The sequence below is a fragment of the Crinia signifera genome, chromosome 19 (genome assembly GCF_055691185.1).
Source record: "Crinia signifera chromosome 19, ASM5569118v1, whole genome shotgun sequence".
NCBI classification, from domain to species: Eukaryota; Metazoa; Chordata; class Amphibia; order Anura; family Myobatrachidae; genus Crinia; species Crinia signifera.
Window position 1 is genome coordinate 1,360,866 of NC_139226.1, and position 12,211 is coordinate 1,373,076.

Consider the following 12,211-nt stretch of genomic DNA (forward strand, 5'->3'; position numbering starts at 1 on the left):
TATTATCCTCACTGTCACAGCCATATGTTACCATGGGGAGAGAGATAAAGTACAGTGTAATGTAAATACAAGCGAGCAGCGCTCCTGAGACATGGGGCAATGCGTGAGGGGACGCACCATTATTATACCGGAGTAATAACTCCTTCCTGGGACCAACATTGTATTATCCTCACTGTCACAGCCATATGTTACCATGGAGAGAGAGATAAAGTACAGTGTAATGTATATACAAGCGACCAGCACTCCTGAGACATGGGGCAGTGTGTGAGGGGATGCACCATTATTATACCGGAGTAATAACGCTTTCCTGGGACCAACATCATATTATCCTCATTGCCACAGCCATATGTTACCATGGAGAGAGAGATAAAGTACAGTGTAATGTATATACAAGCGAGCAGCGCTCCTGAGACATGGGGAAGTGCGTGAGGGGACGCACCATTATTATACCGGAGTAATAACTCCTTCCTGGGACCCACATTGTATTATCCTCACTGTCGCAGCCATACATTACCATGGAGAGAGAGATAAAGTACAGTGTAATGTATATACAAGTGAGCAGCGCTCCTGAGACATGGGGCAATGCGTGAGGGGACGCACCATTATTATACCGGAGTAATAACTCCTTCCTGGGACCAACATCATATTATCCTCACTGTCACAGCCATATGTTACCATGGAGAGAGAGATAAAGTACAGTGTAATGTATATACAAGCAAGCAGCGCTCCTGAGACATGGGGCAGTGTGTGAGGGGATGCACCATTATTATACCGGAGTAATAACTCCTTCCTGGGACCAACATCATATTATCCTCACTGTCACAGCCATATGTTACCATGGAGAGAGAGATAAAGTACAGTGTAATGTATATACAAGTGAGCAGCGCTCCTGAGACATGGGGAAGTGTGTGAGGGGACGCACCATTATTATACCGGAGTAATAACGCCTTCCTGGGACCCACATTGTATTATCCTCACTGTCGCAGCCATACATTACCATGGAGAGAGAGATAAAGTACCGTGTAATGTATATACAAGTGAGCAGCGCTCCTGAGACATGGGGCTATGCACCATTATTATACCGGAGTAATATCGCCTTCCTGGGACCAACATCGTATTATGCTCATTGCCATACATTACCATGGGGAGAGAGAGTTAAAGTACCGTGCAATCAGCACCTAGCTGCTAAGTTACAGGCTGTGTTTGACAGTTGATGGCTGGGGGCTGATTGGAGGGTACTTTAACAGGCATTCAAAGCTTGGTGAGAGGTAAAGTCACTATTACATGTCTGCGCCATAGCTCTGACCTCACCCACCACCATGTATATGTATTCCACACTACGTCCCTGCCAGCTCACATCTGTGGTGCCCCATGCGTTTCTGCTGTGTTCAATCCAGCACCATCTTCAATGGAAGGATGCGGAAATGGCTGTCCCTGACGGGCGGAGGTAACCACCCTGTCACCATGGTAACCGGCCTTCTGTGCAAACAGTGCTACCAAATAACCTGAAATGATGGCACGTATGGGAGGGCGCAGGCCAGGAAAGTCACCCCCTTGTCACCGGCCCATGCTTCTCCAGAGCTTAATTAGGACTCTGCCTTTCTCCTTCCCCTCTAATTAACATGCCGGGGACTGAAGAGCAGCGACACAACGCATTCAGACAGCTTACAACAGGCCCACCGGCCTCATTAGCAGACTGGGGGGTGGAGAGAACAACATGGCCGACATAGGGGGGAATCTGCAGAGAAGTGGAGAAAAGCAGCTTGCCCCCGTCACCTCGGCCTTTCAGGACCAATCATTTTCTACAAGCGCTCTCATTGATCAAAGCTAGAGAGCGAATCCCTGCACGGCAATGGAAGCCTATGGTGGCTGAGGCAGGCTGGGCCTGTGCGAGGTCCCTGTGTTCTGGTAACGCCAGCGAGCGGGGGAGGGGTGTTTTGTCTGACAGATTTTAATCTCTCCTTTCTTGACAGATTCCTTTCTTATGCCAACTAAGTTTCAGCGATTGTGTCAAAAGGAGCCTCTGGCGGTGATCCAGGGGCGCAGCGGGGGGGGGTGGGGGCTGGGGGCAAGCGGCCCTGTCAGGCTCTGCCTGGGAAATTCAAAGAAACATCTTCATTTTTTCACTTTTTCAGGCTTCTATTCAAGTTCAGAAGTGAGAGAATAAAAGTAATGTTGCACGTTTCGTCCACTCTTTGTGGAGACAAAACCACGATCTGTGCTGAGTGGGAAGTGTCATCCACAGCCGGCAATTCCACAGCATGTGAGAACTCCCAGAGGACGGACCCACACAGCCACTCGCCCGCTACAGCGTCCCTTATCTGCTACAGCACCACTCGCTTGCTCCATACAGCATCACTCATCCGCTACATACACTGTCACTCACCGGCTACAGTGCCACTCACCCGCTACCTACACCGTCACTTACCCGCTACATACACTGTCACTCACCCGCTACCTACACCATCGCTTACACGCCACAGAATCACTCATCCGCTACAGTGTCAATCACTTGCTACAGCATCACTCATCCGCTAAGTACACTGTCACTCACCTGCTTCAGTGCCGCTCACCTGCTAACTACGCCGTCGCTTACACGCCACAGCATCGCTCATCCGCTACGTACAGCGTCACTCACTCGCTACCTACACCGTCACTTACCCGCTACAGCATTGCTCACCAGCTACAGTGTCAATCACTTGCTACAGCATCACTCATCCACTACCTACACCGTCACTTACCCGCTACAGCATCACTCACCTGCTACAGTGCCGCTCATCCGCTACCTACACCGTCACTTCATCAATCACATGCTACCTACAGCATCGCTCATCTGCTATGTACACCATCACTCACCCGCTACAGCATCAATCAAATGCTACCTACAGCATCGCTCATCTATTACGTACACCGTCACTCACCCGCTGCAGCATCAATCACATGCTACCTACAGCATCGCTCATCTGCTACATACACTGTCACTCACCTACTACAGCGCCGCTCACCCGCTACCTACAGCGTCACTCAGCCACTACCTACACTGTCACTCACCCGCTACCTACACCTGCTACAGCATCACTCACCCGCTACGTACACGGTCACTCACCCACTACAGCATCGCTCATCCCCTATGTACACAGTCACTCACATGCTACAGCACCGCTCACCCACTACCTACAGCGTTACTCACTAGCTACCTACAGCATTGCTCATCCACTTCTAACACCGTCACTCACCTGCTACCTACAGCGTCGCTCACCCACTACAGCATCGCTCATCCACTAATTAGTGTCACTCTCCTGCTACCAACAGCATCAGTTATTCGCTACAGCGTCACTCACCCACTGCCTACAGCGTCACTCACCCTCTACCTACAGCGTCATTCACCCACTACAGCATCGCTCATCCACTAATTAGTGTCACTACAGCGTCAGTTACTCGCTACAGCATCACTCACCCAGTACGTACAGCGTCACCCACCCGCTACCTACAACGTCACTCACCCACTACAGCATCGCTCATCCACTAACTAGTGTCACTCTCCTGCTACCTACAGCGTCAGTTACTCGCTACAGCATCAATCACCCGCTACCTACAGCGTCACTCACCCGCTATCTACAGCGTCACTCACCAGCTACCTACAGCGTCACTCACCAGCTACTTACAGCGTCACTCACACTCTACCAACAGTGTCGCTCATCCACTAGTGTCACTCTCCTGCTACCTAAAGCGTCAGTTACTCGCTACAGCGTCGCTCACCCGCTACCTACAGCGTCACTTCATCAATCACATGCTACCTACAGCATCGCTCATCTGCTATGTACACCATCACTCACCCGCTACAGCATCAATCAAATGCTACCTACAGCATCGCTCATCTATTACGTACACCGTCACTCACCCGCTGCAGCATCAATCACATGCTACCTACAGCATCGCTCATCTGTTACATACACTGTCACTCACCCGCTGCAGCATCAATCACATGCTACCTACAGCATCGCTCATCTGTTACATACACTGTCACTCACCTACTACAGCGCCGCTCACCCGCTACCTACAGCGTCACTCACCCGCTACCTACACCTGCTACAGCATCACTCACCCGCTACGTACACGGTCACTCACCCACTACAGCATCGCTCATCCCCTATGTACACAGTCACTCACCTGCTACAGCACCGCTCACCCACTACCTACAGCGTTACTCACTAGCTACCTACAGCATTGCTCATCCACTTCTAACACCGCCACTCACCTGCTACCTACAGCATCGCTCACCCGCTACAGTGTCACTCACCCACTAACTACAGCATCGACTCATCCACTCCGTACAGCATCACTCATCCACTTCGTACACCGTCACAACCCGTATAGCATAACTCACCCGCTACCTACAGCATCGCTCACCCGATACAGCGTCACTCACCTGCTACCTACAGAGTCACTCACCCGCTACCTACAGTATCGCTCATCCACTACAGCATCACTCACCCGCCACCTACAGTGCCAGTCACTCGCTACAGTATTGCTCATCCCCTACAGCGTCACTCATCCACTACCTACAGCATCGCTCACCTGCTGCCTACAGCGTCGCTCACCCGCTGCCTACAGCATCACTCACCAGCTACCTACAGCATCGCTCATCCACTTCGTACACCGTCACAACCCGTATAGCATAACTCACCCGCTACCTACAGCATCGCTCACCCGATACAGCGTCACTCACCTGCTACCTACAGAGTCACTCACCCGCTACCTACAGTATCGCTCATCCACTACAGCATCACTCACCCGCCACCTACAGTGCCAGTCACTCGCTACAGTATTGCTCATCCCCTACAGCGTCACTCATCCACTACCTACAGCATCGCTCACCTGCTGCCTACAGCGTCACTCACCCGCTGCCTACAGCGTCGCTCACCCGCTGCCTACAGCATCACTCACCCGCTACCTACAGCATCGCTCATCCACTACCTACAGCATCGCTCACCTGCTGCCTACAGCGTCGCTCACCCGCTGCCTACAGAATCACTCACCCGCTACCTACAGCATCGCTCACCTGCTGCCTACAGCGTCGCTCACCCGCTGCCTACAGCGTCACTCACCCGCTACCTACAGCATCACTCACCCGCTACCTACAGCATCGCTCACCTGCTGCCTACAGCATCGCTCACCTGCTGCCTACAGCGTCGCTCACCCGCTGCCTACAGCGTCACTCACCCGCTACCTACAGCATCACTCACCCGCTACCTACAGCGTCACTCACCCGCTACCTACAGCGTCACTCACCCGCTACCTACAGCGTCACTCACCCGCTACCTACAGCATCATTCACCCGCTACAGCATCGCTCAACCACTACGTACAGTGACACTCTCCCGCTATCTACAGCGTCAGTTACTCGCTACAGCATCACTCACCCAGTACGTACAGCGTCACCCACCCGCTACCTACAGCGTCACTCACCCACTACAGCATCGCTCATCCACTAATTAGTGTCACTACAGCGTCAGTTACTCGCTACAGCGTCACCCACCCGCTACCTACAGCGTCACTCACCCACTACAGCATCGCTCATCCACTAATTAGTGTCACTACAGCGTCAGTTACTCGCTACAGCGTCACCCACCCGCTACCTACAGCGTCACTCACCCACTACAGCATCGCTCATCCACTAATTAGTGTCACTACAGCGTCAGTTATTCGCTACAGCGTCACCCACCCGCTACCTACAACGTCACTCACCCACTACAGCATCGCTCATCCACTAACTAGTGTCACTCTCCTGCTACCTACAGCGTCAGTTACTCGCTACAGCATCAATCACCCGCTACCTACAGCGTCACTCACCCGCTACCTACAGCGTCACTCACACGCTACCTACAGCGTCACTCACACGCTACCTACAGCGTCACTCACACGCTACCTACAGCGTCACTCACACGCTACCTACAGCGTCACTCACACGCTACCTACAGCGTCACTCACACGCTACCTACAGCGTCACTCACCCGCTACAGCATCGCTCATCCACTAGTGTCACTCTCCTGCTACCTAAAGCGTCAGTTACTCGCTACAGCGTCGCTCACCTGCTACCTACAGCGTCGCTCACCCGCTACCTACAGCGTCACTAACCTGCTACAGCGCATCGCTCATCCACTAATTAGTGTCACTCTCCTGCTACCTACAGCGTCACTCACCCACTACGTACAGCGTCACTCACCCACTACCTACAGCGTCACTCACCCAGTACGTACAGCGTCACTCACCCAGTACGTACAGCGTCACTCACCCAGTACGTACAGCGTCGCTCACCCGCTACAGCATCGCTCATCCACTAATTAGTGTCACTCTCCTGCTACCTACAGCGTCAGTTACTCGCTACAGCGTCACTCACCCGCTTCCTACAGCGTCGCTCACCCGCTACCTACAGCGTCGCTCACCCGCTACCTACAGCATCGCTCATCCACTAATTAGTGTCACTACAGCGTCAGTTACTCGCTACAGCGTCACCCACCCGCTACCTACAGCGTCGCTCACCCGCTACCTACAGCATGGCTCATCCACTAATTAGTGTCACTCTCCTGCTACCTACAACGTCAGTTACTCGCTACAGCATCAATCACCCACTACGTACACATTCACTCACCCGCTACCTACAGCGTCACTCACCCGCTACCTACAGCGTCACTCACCCAGTAAGTACAGCGTCACTCACCCACTACCTACAGCGTCACTCACCCACTACCTACAGCGTCACTCACCCACTACCTACAGCGTCACTCACCCACTACCTACAGCGTCACTCACCCACTACCTACAGCATCGCTCAACCACTACGTACAGTGACACTCTCCCGCTATCTACAGCGTCAGTTACTCGCTACAGCATCACTCACCCAGTACGTACAGCGTCACCCACCCGCTACCTACAGCGTCACTCACCCACTACAGCATCGCTCATCCACTAATTAGTGTCACTACAGCGTCAGTTATTCGCTACAGCGTCACCCACCCGCTACCTACAACGTCACTCACCCACTACAGCATCGCTCATCCACTAACTAGTGTCACTCTCCTGCTACCTACAGCGTCAGTTACTCGCTACAGCGTCACTCACCCGCTATCTACAGCGTCACTCACACGCTACCTACAGCGTCACTCACACGCTACCTACAGCGTCACTCACATGCTACCTACAGCGTCACTCACACGCTACCTACAGCGTCACTCACCCGCTACAGCATCGCTCATCCACTAGTGTCACTCTCCTGCTACCTAAAGCGTCAGTTACTCGCTACAGCGTCGCTCACCCTCTACCTACAGCGTCGCTCACCCGCTACCTACAGCGTCGCTCACCCGCTACCTACAGCGTCACTAACCTGCTACAGCGCATCGCTCATCCACTAATTAGTGTCACTCTCCTGCTACCTACAGCGTCACTCACCCACTACCTACAGCGTCACTCACCCACTACGTACAGCGTCACTCACCCAGTACGTACAGCGTCACTCACCCGCTACCAACAGCGTCGCTCACCCAGTACGTACAGCGTCACTCACCCAGTACGTACAGCGTCACTCACCCAGTACGTACAGCGTCACTCACCCGCTACCAACAGCGTCGCTCACCCGCTACAGCATGGCTCATCCACTAATTAGTGTCACTCTCCTGCTACCTACAACGTCAGTTACTCGCTACAGCATCAATCACCCACTACCTACAGCGTCACTCACCCGCTACCTACAGCGTCACTCACCCAGTAAGTACAGCGTCACTCACCCAGTACCTACAGCGTCACTCACCCACTACCTACAGCGTCACTCACCCACTACCTACAGCGTCACTCACCCACTACCTACAGCGTCACTCACCCAGTACATACAGCGTCACTCACCTGCTACCTACAGCGTCACTCACCCGCTACCTACGTCACTCACCCGCTAAAGCGGCACTCACCCACTACCGACAGCGTCACTCACCCGCTACCTACAGCATTGCTCAACCGCTACCTACATCGTCACTCACCCACTATGTACAGCGTCAGTCATACGCTACAGCGTCACTCACCCACTACCTACAGCATCGCTCATCCACTACGTACACCGTCACTCACCAGCTACCTACAGAATCACTCAACTATGTACAGCGTCACCCACCTGCTACAGCCTCACTCACCCGCTACCTATAGCCTCACTTACCCGCTACCTACAGCCTCACTCATCCGCTACCTACAGCCTCACTCACCCGCTACCTACAGCTCCACTCACCGGCTATCTACAGCCTCACTCACCCACTACAGCATTGCTCATCCACTACGTACAGCGTCACTCACCCGCTACAGCATCACTCATCCACTACGTGCACCGTCACTCGCCCGCTACAATGTCACTCACCAGCTGTGATGTCATACATGCTCAGAAGCATCTTCCAGCTGAGTATGTCTCACGACAGACAGACAGATAGACCGTTATCTCACACCGTGGCAAACTCACCCCAGATGACGGATGTACAGTCCAGCGCAATTCTGCCGTTGCTGTGGTGGAATCCATTAAGGTTTCTATAACAGGAAAAAGGAGAATTATTAATGTCTGAAGATGCAGGTAGAGGGTACCCTGTGGCACAAAAAGTACCAGAACGCCATGGCAGCCAAAGGTTACCTAGTACTGTAGTTAGTGTTCATTCTTGCACCCACCATACAATTCCTGTTCCCTGCCTAGGGTGTCGCTGTCTGCTGTAGTGTTTCTAGCACAGGTCTGGTTTGCATATCAGTGCTGATATACAGACCAGAATGTGAGAGAGAAGTTTATTCTAGGAATGTGCACAGCAGCTAGTGTTAACAGTTATAAATAGGGTTTACATCACCCCTGTCACCAAAAATGAACACACAAAAAATATAGAAGAACAATCATATGGGAAAAAAGGTTGAATATAGTGTACATCGCTATATTCAACCTTTTTTTCCCCATATGATTGTTCCTGGCATGGGACTGGAAAAGCCGCTATATTCCTGTGATTGAACTAGAGGAGTGCTGGCTAAGTAACGTCTATATTTATTGTGTGTGCATTTTTGATATACAGACCACACTGTGCTAGAAGCAATACAGCAGACAGCAACACCCCAGGCAGGGAAGAGGAACTGCATGGGTTATCAAAGATGGTGGGTGCTAGAATGAACACTAGTAGTAACAGGTGATAATGTTGTATATTACAGTGTTACATACACATTACACTTATATTATTTATTAACAGTTTCTTATATAGCGCAGAATATTCCGTTGTGCTTTACAATGGAGACAGTGATACAACAAACAGGGTATTTACAGACAGTCAAAATGTAGGAGGACCCTGCTCGCCAGCTTACAATCTATAGCATAAGGATAGATACTGTATGGAAAATGTGAAGAAAAGAGTGGATATGTGTGGTCTGTACAGTGGGGATGTGATTGGATAGGACAGAGGATATGTGTGGTCTGTACAGTGGGGGTGTGATTGGATAGGACAGAGGATATGTGTGGCCTGTACAGTGGGGATGTGATTGGATAGGACAGAGGATATGTGTGGCCTGTACAGTGGGGATGTGATTGGATAGGACAGAGGATATGTGTGGTCTGTACAGTGGGGGTGTGATTGGATAGGACAGAGGATATGTGTGGTCTGTACAGTGGGGATGTGATTGGATAGGAGAGGATGTGTGTGGACTGTACAGTGGGGATGTGATTGGATAGGACAGAGGATATGTGTGGACTGTACAGTGGGGATGTGATTGGATAGGAGAGGATATGTGTGACCTGTACAGTGGTGATGTGATTGGATAGGACAGAGGATATGTGTGGACTGTACAGTGGGGATGTGATTGGATAGGACAGAGGATATGTGTGGCCTGTACAGTGGGGATGTGATTGGATAGGAGAGGATATGTGTGGTCTGTACAGTGGGGATGTGATTGGATAGGACAGAGGATATGTGTGGTCTGTACAGTGGTGATGTGATTGGATAGGAGAGGATATGTGTGGTCTGTACAGTGGGGATGTGATTGGATAGGACAGAGGATATGTGTGTACTGTACAGTGGGGATGTGATTGGATAGGACAGAGGATATGTGTGGTCTGTACAGTGGGGATGTGATTGGATAGGACAGAGGATATGTGTGGTCTGTACAGTAGGGATGTGATTGGATAGGACAGAGGATATGTGTGACCTGTACAGTGGGGATGTGATTGGATAGGAGAGGATATGTGTGGTCTGTACAGTGGGGATGTGATTGGATAGGACAGAGGATATGTGTGGTCTGTACAGTGGTGATGTGATTGGATAGGACAGAGGATATGTGTGGTCTGTACAGTGGGGATGTGATTGGATAGGAGAGGATATGTGTGGTCTGTACAGTGGGGATGTGATTGGATAGGAGAGGATGTGTGTGACCTGTACAGTGGGGATGTGATTGGATAGGAGAGGATATGTGTGGTCTGTACAGTGGGGATGTGATTGGATAGGAGAGGATATGTGTGGCCTGTACAGTGGGGATGTGATTGGATAGGACAGAGGATATGTGTGGTCTGTACAGTGGGGATGTGATTGGATAGGAGAGGATATGTGTGGTCTGTACAGTGGGGATGTGATTGGATAGGAGAGGATATGTGTGATCTGTACAGTGGGGATGTGATTGGATAGGAGAGGATGTGTGTGGTCTGTACAGTGGGGATGTGATTGGATAGGAGAGGATATGTGTGGACTGTACAGTGGGGATGTGATTGGATAGGAGAGGATATGTGTGGTCTGTACAGTGGGGATGTGATTGGATAGGACAGAGGATATGTGTGGCCTGTACAGTGGGGATGTGATTGGATAGGACAGAGGATATGTGTGGTCTGTACCGTGTGGATGTGATTGGATAGGACAGAGGATAGGTGTGGCCTGTACAGTGGGGATGTGATTGGATAGGACAGAGGATAGGTGTGGCCTGTACAGTGGGGATGTGATTGGATAGGACAAAGGATATGTGTGGTCTGTACAGTGGGGATGTGATTGGATAGGACAGAGGATATGTGTGACCTGTAGAGCGGGGATGTGATTGGATAGGAGAGGATATGTGTGGTCTGTGATTGGATAGGAACGGTATATGAATGTTAAGTGACTGGTTCTGGAATATGATAAGCTGCCTGAAGAGGTGAATTTTCAGGGAACGCTTATAGGTTTGGAGACTGGAGGAGTCTTATTGCATCTATATACACGTTACACCTATACGCACATTATACAGTATCTCATCTCATGACCTCCTGATATCTGTGCACATCCCAGTAACACCGCTGCACCCCACGTCACATCCCGTGATGCTCCGCACACACACACGCTGGGACACGGGATGCTCCGCACACACACACGCTGGGACACGGGATGCTCCGCACACACACACACACGCTGGGACACGGGATGCTCCGCACACACACACACACACACGCTGGGACACGGGATGCTCCGCACACACACGCTGGGACACGGGATGCTCCGCACACACACGCTGGGACACGGGATGCTCCGCACACACACACACACGCTGGGACACGGGATGCTCCGCACACACACACTGGGACACGGGATGCTCCGCACACACACACACACACACGCTGGGACACGGGATGCTCCGCACACACACGCTGGGACACGGGATGCTCCGCACACACACACACACACACACGCTGGGACACGGGATGCTCCGCACACACACACACACGCTGGGACACGGGATGCTCCGCACACACACGCTGGGACACGGGATGCTCCGCACACACACGCTGGGACACGGGATGCTCCGCACACACACACACACACACACGCTGGGACACGGGATGCTCCGCACACACACACTGGGACACGGAATGCTCCGCACACACACACGCTGGGACACGGGATGCTCCGCACACACACACGCTGGGACACGGGATGCTCCGCACACACACACGCTGGGACACGGGATGCTCTGCACACACACACGCTGGGACACGGGATGCTCCGCACACACACGCTGGGACACGGGATGCTCCGCACACACACGCTGGGACACGGGATGCTCCGCACACACACGCTGGGACACAGGATGCTCCGCACACACACACGCTGGGACACAGGATGCTCCACACACACGCTGGGACACGGGATGCTCCGCACACACACACGCTGGGACACGGGATGCTCCGCACACACACGCTG

At 52.2% G+C, this 12,211-nt stretch overlaps 1 protein-coding gene across 1 annotated transcript in view; it reads right to left on the minus strand.

The window, feature by feature from the left end:
* The window catches only part of LOC146041909 (ephrin type-B receptor 2-like), a 121,676-nt gene that overhangs the window by 44,622 nt on the left and 64,843 nt on the right, over positions 1-12,211 (minus strand). The window contains exon 2 of the mRNA XM_083161767.1: positions 8,497-8,561. Within this exon, the coding sequence (XP_083017893.1) occupies positions 8,497-8,561 (65 nt within the window). The remainder of the gene's footprint in view (positions 1-8,496; positions 8,562-12,211) is intronic.